The 7,284-nt window shown below is 51.3% G+C and overlaps 1 protein-coding gene across 2 annotated transcripts in view; it reads right to left on the bottom strand.

The window, feature by feature from the left end:
- The window catches only part of Lrfn1 (leucine rich repeat and fibronectin type III domain containing 1), a 16,698-nt gene that overhangs the window by 5,491 nt on the left and 3,923 nt on the right, over positions 1-7,284 (bottom strand). For both annotated transcript variants that reach the window (XM_029547678.1, XM_021195720.2), the window contains exons 3-4: positions 5,062-5,116; positions 2,983-4,419 (exon numbers count right to left, since the gene is read on the bottom strand). In XM_029547678.1, coding sequence (XP_029403538.1) covers positions 2,983-4,388 — 1,406 coding nt within the window. In that variant the 5' untranslated portion in view covers positions 4,389-4,419; positions 5,062-5,116. The remainder of the gene's footprint in view (positions 1-2,982; positions 4,420-5,061; positions 5,117-7,284) is intronic.

The following is a 7,284-nucleotide window of genomic DNA, read 5'->3' as shown; positions in this document are numbered from 1 at the left end:
GTGTACTCGGAGCAGTGATATAGATGTGTACTCGGTGCAGTGATATAGATGTGTACTCGGAGCAGTGATATAGATGTGTACTCGGTGCAGTGATACAGTCCCTGTAATCTCGGAAGATAATGAGTTCTGTGCCAGCCTGGACTACATAGTGAGTTGAAGGCTAGCCTGGGCTACAAGGACAAAAGCCTGTCTCACAAACAAAAGCAGAGCCAAGAGAAGAGAGAGCCCCTGGGAAGCACACTGGCTGACAAGGACAGATGGAGACCAGGAGCCAGGCTAAGCACACTCAAGTTCTTGGGGCTACCACTGACGGGGGAAATGGCTCCCAACCCTATAAAAACACTAAGAAAGTAAAGCACAGGGCCAGGCACTCAGCAGACTCTACAGTGTAGAAGGAAGGCAAGCACAAGATGTGTCTGTTTAGCCAACATCCATTTATCAAGTGCCCACTGTGTATCATCCCTGCTGCGCCAGGGTCTGTGACTGGGAGCCACACTACGAAGAAGGAAAGACCACAGGGCTCAGGTACTGATTCCCAATGGCCCCGCCCCTACCCACTGGGCTGTGTATTCCCTCAGGGCAGGGACTGGTCTAATGCTCTCCTTGGGCACAGGTGCCAATGGTCACAATGGAAGCAGCCATTTTATTTTATATTTTATTTTATTTTACTTTATTGTATTTTTTGAGATAAGACCTCACGGTGTAGCTCAGGCTGACCTCAAAGGCACCCCATAAGCCAGACTGACCTTGAACTCAAGATCCTGTCACTCAGCCTCCCAAGGTGCTTGGACCACAAGCATGTGGCACCAATGTCTAACTCAGAGCTGTGTTTTTTGTATTCAGGAAGCACATATAGTGAATACCTACTGTTTCCCAAGTAAGGATGGAGAGGGGTTAGGTAATTATTTCTTTATAAACTTTTATTTCAAGGCCAGGCGGTGATGGAACAGGTCATTTTTCCCAGCGCTCAGGCAGAAGCAAGCAGAACTCTGAGTTCAAGGCCACCCTGGTCTACATAGTGAGTTCCAGGACAGCTAGGACTACAAAGAGAGACCCTGTCAATAATAATAATAATAATAATAATAATAATATACTCTTATTCTGTGCATTTTTATCTTTTCTTTTCTATGACTCAGAGCCACGCCCAACTCAGAGCCCAGTATGGCACAGTCAAAATGCCTACTGGGAAAGGAGGAAGAGAAAGTACAGACAGACAAGGAAAAGACAACAAACTCTAGAGATTGTGAGGAAAAGCAACTGACGTGTGTCTACAACCCTAAAACAGTGGCTTCTAATCTGGGAGGGCACGAAAGTAATTCCTAGGCACTGGTTAGTGTTTTAGCAATTTGAAACAAACTAGGCTTATCTGTCAATCTGAACTGAAACAATGTTTCTATCAGACTGGCCTGTAGGCAAGGGGGGTGGGATTTTCTTGATTAATGATTGACATAGGATGGGAGGGCCCAGCCCACTGTAGGTATTCCCACCACTGGGAATGTTATATAAGGGGGTCCTGGGTGGTTATATAAGAAAGCAGGCTGAGGAAGCCATGGGGAGCAAGCCAGTAAGCAGCACCCCTCCATGGCCTTCAGGTTCCTGCCCTGAGTTCCTGCTCTTACTTCTCACACTGATGAACTTGTGACCTTCGAGCTGTAAGATTAAAAAATAAACCTTTTCCTCCCCAACTTGCTTTTGTTGTTTTTTTTGTCTTTTGTAATTGTTGTTGTTGGACAAGGCTTTTCTGTGTAGCAACTCACTTTGTAGACCAGGACAGCCTCAAACTTAAGAGGCCCATCTGCCTCTCCCTCCAAAGTAATGGGATTAAAGGCGTGCGTGTACTACCACCGTCTGGCTTGGTCATGGTGTTTATCAAAGCAATAGAAACCAAACTAGATCATTATGTTTCTATTTTTCTCATGCTTTTTGCTTTCTGTTTCTATAATGTAGAGGACTAGAATAGCAGTATTGACAGAAATAGAAATATAACTATAAACATGTATGTTTTATGTGACATAATGTTAACTGGTGGGACTCATGATCAAAGGCCTCTGGAGAGCAAGTGATGTTGACCATGAACTCTGTGAGATATTTATTGTTTGGCAGTACTGGGATGGAACTCAGTGCCTTCCCCAGCTTAGCAAGTACTCTGTAGAACCACGCCACAACCCCTTACTGGGGGATTCTAGGCAGGGGCTCTACCACTGAGCCACGCCCCCAGCCTCTCACTGGGGGATTCTAGGCAGGGACTCTACCACTGAGCCACGCCCCCAGCCTCTCACTGGGGGATTCTAGGCAGGGGCTCTGCCTCTGAGCCACGCCCCCAGCCTCTCACTGGGGGATTCTAGGCAGGTGCTCTACCACTGAGCCACACCCCCAGCCTCTCACTGGGGGATTCTAGGCAGGGGCTCTACCACTGAGCCACGTCCCCAGCCTCTCACTGGGGGATTCTAGGCAGAGCTCTACTACTGAGCCACGCCCCTAGCTCCTGACTGGAGGATTCTAGACAGGGGCTCTACCACTGAGCCACACCCCAGCCCCTCCCTGAAGGGGGGCTCTACTTTGAGTGACACCCTAGCTTCTTACTATCTCACTATAACTATACTACATCTCCAGCCGTCTTTTTTTCTACTTTTTAAAATTTTGAGACAGAGTATCTCCAAGTTGTCCAGGCAAGCTTTGTCCTTGCTGTCTTCCTGCCTCAGCTCCCCAAAATCTAGGATAACAATCCTAAAACATCAGTCCACAGCCCAGCCCTACACTGGCTCATGTTAAGCATTACACAAACATCTCCTAAGTGCATGAAACACAAAGACTGCAGGAGACCGGGGGTGGGGTAGAGGGGCTAGGGGGGTGGGGCAACTACATGCCTATCCAGAGCCAGAACTAAGCAAGGTTAAGGGGGACGAATGGGCAAGTGAGAGGAAAGGAGGACAGGATGTCAGGGTTAGAGAGGAGGTCCCAGAGCTGCAGTACCACACTCACCTGTAGACTAGGGAGTCATCCGCAGAGCTGTTGTATTGCACCTGGTACATGCGGATGCCAGGCACTGGCCTCTGGGCCGGCCAGCGGATGAGCACAGAGCTGGACGTGAGTTCAGCAGCCACAAGCCGGCGCTCAGTGGCTGAGTCATTGGCCCCAGGTCTGCCTGGTGTGGCGATATCAGAAGAACCAGGTTCCGTGAGAGGCGGTGGGGCAGCCGGTGGGGGCGCCATCAGTGGCAGAGGTACCACACATACCTCCACAGGTGCCGTGGCTTCCCCCGCAGCATTGGAAGCTATGCAAGTGAAGGTACCGCTGTCCCTCAGGGTGGTGATAGTCACATCCAGCGTTCCGTCACCACGGACCCGAGTCCGGCTGGAGTTCCCCAGCAGCCGCCCATCAGGTGCCACCCAATGCACCACAGGCTCAGGGTCACCCACAGCCCGGCAGCGCAGACTGACAGCCTGGCCCTCCACCACCAGGGCCCGGCCCCCTGCTTGCCGCGTGATGAGAGGGGGCTCACATAGAAATTCCTCCTCTGGGATGGACCAGAAATAGCGGTCAGTGAGATGCTCGGGCGTGGCACACGTCTCCAAGTCGTCCTCCCTAGTCAGGCGCCGAAGCCAGAGCAGCTCACAGTTGCAGTGCAGCGGGTTGCCACCGAAGCTGACCGTCAGTGGAGTGGGTGGCTTGGGCCCACCGCCCTGGGACCTCAGGAACAGTCCGTCGGGGGGCAATTTATGTAGACGGTTGGAGGTCATGTCCAAGCGCACGAGTTTGTGCAGCTGCACGAAGGTGCCCTCCGCAATGTGATCGATGAGGTTGTGGTCCAGCGTGAGGGTGTTCAAGTTCACCATCTGACCCACTGCCTCCCATGGCAGTGCCTCCAGGTTGTTGTAGGACAGATCCAGGTCCTCCACGGTGGACAGGAAGGCGTCAAAGGCTGCCGACTCCACCTTACGGATCTGATTGTTGCCGAGGATCAAGTGGCGGAGGTTACCCAAGCCCCGGAGCTGATCCCCTCGCACCTCTGCCAGGCGGTTGCTGTCAAGGTGCAGGGCCCGGAGAGCCCGGAGGTCAGCAAAGGCACCGGCTGCTACCTGGCCAATGGTGTTTCGAGACAGGGTGAGGTGGACCAGGCTGGTCATATTGGCGAAGTCTCGACGACGCACAGCCGCAATGAAGTTGTCAGTGAGCCGCAGCTCTACCACACGCCTGTCGATGGCGGGTGGCACGAAGAGCAGGCCCGTCTTCGCACACAGCATGGTCAGTGTAGGTGCCACGTTCTGACAGATGCAGCGACCGGGGCAGGGCTGGCCACGAGATGCGCCTGCCCAGAGCAAAAGCAGAAAGGGAAGAGCAGCAGGTGGTGGCGAGAAGAGCCCGGAAGAGAAGGGGCCTGGAGCCATGGTGCAGGGGGGAGGCAGGAGTGGGAGAGACCTGGAGGGGAGGAAGATAGTTAATCGGGGTTGGTCACCACTCCCGCAACCCTGGGATGTTCTGCTGAGAGTCAAACTGGATCCTTTATCCCCCAACGAATGGGTTCTAGACAAGAGATCTCAAAGCAGCTAGCATACATGGCCACCTTTTTTTTTTTTCTTCCTGTGATTACTTGGTTGTTTGTACAGAGTCTCATAATATAGCCTGGCCTGGCCTGAAACTTACTTTGTAGACCAGGCTAACCTCAAACGCACATAGATCGGTCTGCCCCTGCTTCCCCAAGGTTAGGATTAAAGGCATGAGCCACCGCCTTGGCTTTTCTTTTTCTGAGATGAAGTTTCACTGTATATCCCAGGTTGGCTTTGAACTCATAATCTTCCTGTGCCTGCTTTCCAAGGGCAAGAATTACAGATCTGGGCCAAAGTACCCAGATCTGATTACAACATTTCCATAGTAATTGGCAAATCACCACTGCATTACTCTGATGTCTTCAATCCTCCCACCTATCATGCCTCTTGGAGCTCCCCAACATCCCATGACGTCCCAGCCCACCAGATACTCTGAAATCACTGTTGGCTGAGATGTAGGACCAAAGGCATCAAATGTACAACTCCTAGTTCAAATTCCAGCTGCGACACTTACTAGCTGTGTGACCTTGGGCAAGTGTCTGAACCTCTCTGAATCTCGGTTTCTTCATCTGTAAAATAGAGAAAAAAAAACAAACCAGGCCTTACGTTGGTGAGGATTATGTACAGCTATGAGCAAGCACATAAGAAGGGTTTAACACATAACAATTGTTAGCTGCAACACCACTGGGTGCCTAGTGAGAACGACGATAGAACTGGGCCTGTGTGTTATGGTAAGAGAAAATGTTTTCATTTTAAATATTATTCTGAATTCTGCATACGTGTGGCTGGGTCAGAGGACAACTTTGTGGAACTGATTCTTTCATTCCACCTTCATGTGGCTTCCAGGAATCGAACCCAGGTTGCTAGGCTTGTGCAGCAAGCTCCTTCACCTGTTAAGCCGTCTTGCTGGCCTGCAAGGGCATTAAAATCAAATGCATTCAAGTAAAACTTCTGGCTCTCTCATTTGCTAACTGAGGCCACAGCAATGATCCCCATGCCTACGCCAAAGTTTATTTTTCTTCCTTTTTAAAATGTTTGCTGTTATTTTTCACCTGTTTGCTTGAGGCACAGGAGGTATTATGTTGTCCAGACTAGTTTTGAGCTCACAAGCCTCCTCAGGCTGTAAGGTCTCACTCTGTAGCCCAGGCTGGTCATGAATCCACCTGCCTCTGACTCTCAAGTGCTGGGACTAAGGGTGTGCAACACACTCATCCTATTCTGTTTGTTTGTTTGTTTATTGTTGTTGTTGGGACAGGGTTTCTCAGTGAAGTCCTAGTTGTCCTGGAACTCGCTCTGTAAACCAGGGTGTCCTGGAGCTCACAGAGATCCACCTGCCTCTGCCACCTGAATGCTGGGACTAAAGGCGTGTGCCACCATTGCCCGGTCCATCTCGTCTTTAAGGCATGACAGTACGTAGACCACGCTAGTCTAAACTTGCTATCGCTATACAGCCGAGACCAGCCTCAAACTCTTGATCCTTCTGCTTCAGCCTCCCAAATACTGGGATTACAGGTGTGTGGCGCCACACACAGACAGGACAAAAATCTCTTTATATATTAAAGCAGTAGCATACACACTGAGTTCTTGCGTGGGAACCACTGAGTACAGGGCCAGCTCACAATAAGCACTCAATGAAGGTTAAGGTCTTCCACCTTAATTAATAGACAAAAAAGCTGAAAAGACGGGAAGCCTTGAGAAAAACCATCGGAATTCGCCATCTCAGCCTAGGGAGGTCTTCCTCTGAGTGTGATTTCTTTCCAGGTTCATCTGAGCTCCCAAGCAGGGCTGACTGATACCAACTGGTACACAGGAGGCCCATACATGCCTACAGGCACATGCGTGTATGCACACAGACTATGCCTCTGCTCCAGGCAAAACCTTCCGGCAGGGATTCCCCCTCCTGCAGCTGCAACCCACGACATGTCAGTTCCCATCATAACACAGGGTGGGAGGCTAGGGGGGGTAAAAGAGGAAAGGATGGGAAGGGGGCGTCCTCAAAGCTATTTTCATCCCACCCTGTCCTATGCTCCAGCCCTTGCTAACCAACCTCTGAAGAATCTGTGTGGAACGGTGGCCATATGTGACCTTGATCTTTTTACCCAGGGGAAGAAGAATGGGACCAAGAAAGTCAGAGAAAGGCTGAGAGAGTCAGAAGGAAGCAAGTGGGGAGGAACGGGCTGGCAGAGAGCGCGACTGAGAGTAAGACAAAACGAGAAAGGATTTCCCAAGAACAGGTTCCAGGTATGGCTCAGCAGAATATGTGCCTGGAATCCCCCAATGAAGGGCTGGGGGCGTGGCTCAGTGGGAGAGCCCTGCCTAGAATCCCCAGTGAGAGGCTGGGGGCGTGGCTCAGTGGGAGAGCCCCTGCCTAGAATCCCCCAGTGAGGGGCTGGAGGCATGGCTCAGTGGTAGAGCCCCTGCCTAGAATCCTCCGGTGAGGGGCTGGGGTGTGGCTCAGTGGTGGTATGTTTTCCTAACATGCTTGAGGGGACAGCCAGGTGAGGTGATAGATACCTATAATCCCAACATTCAAGAGGTTGAAAGATGCACACCAACGGGGGCTACCTATGGAAACACTCCTCGAGAGACCAAGGAGGCAAAAATCCAGGTACCAGAGGGATAAAGAAACAAACCAGCCGGGCGGTGGTGGCGCACGCCTTTAATCCCAGCACTTGGGAGGCAGAGGCAGGTGGATTTCTGAGTTCGAGGCCAGCCTGGTCTACAGAGTGAGTTCCAG

The sequence above is a fragment of the Mus pahari genome, chromosome 1 (assembly GCF_900095145.1).
Source record: "Mus pahari chromosome 1, PAHARI_EIJ_v1.1, whole genome shotgun sequence".
Classification (NCBI taxonomy): Eukaryota; Metazoa; Chordata; class Mammalia; order Rodentia; family Muridae; genus Mus; species Mus pahari.
Note: the sequence above shows the minus strand (reverse complement) of the source record. Positions and strands in the feature narration are given on the sequence as shown.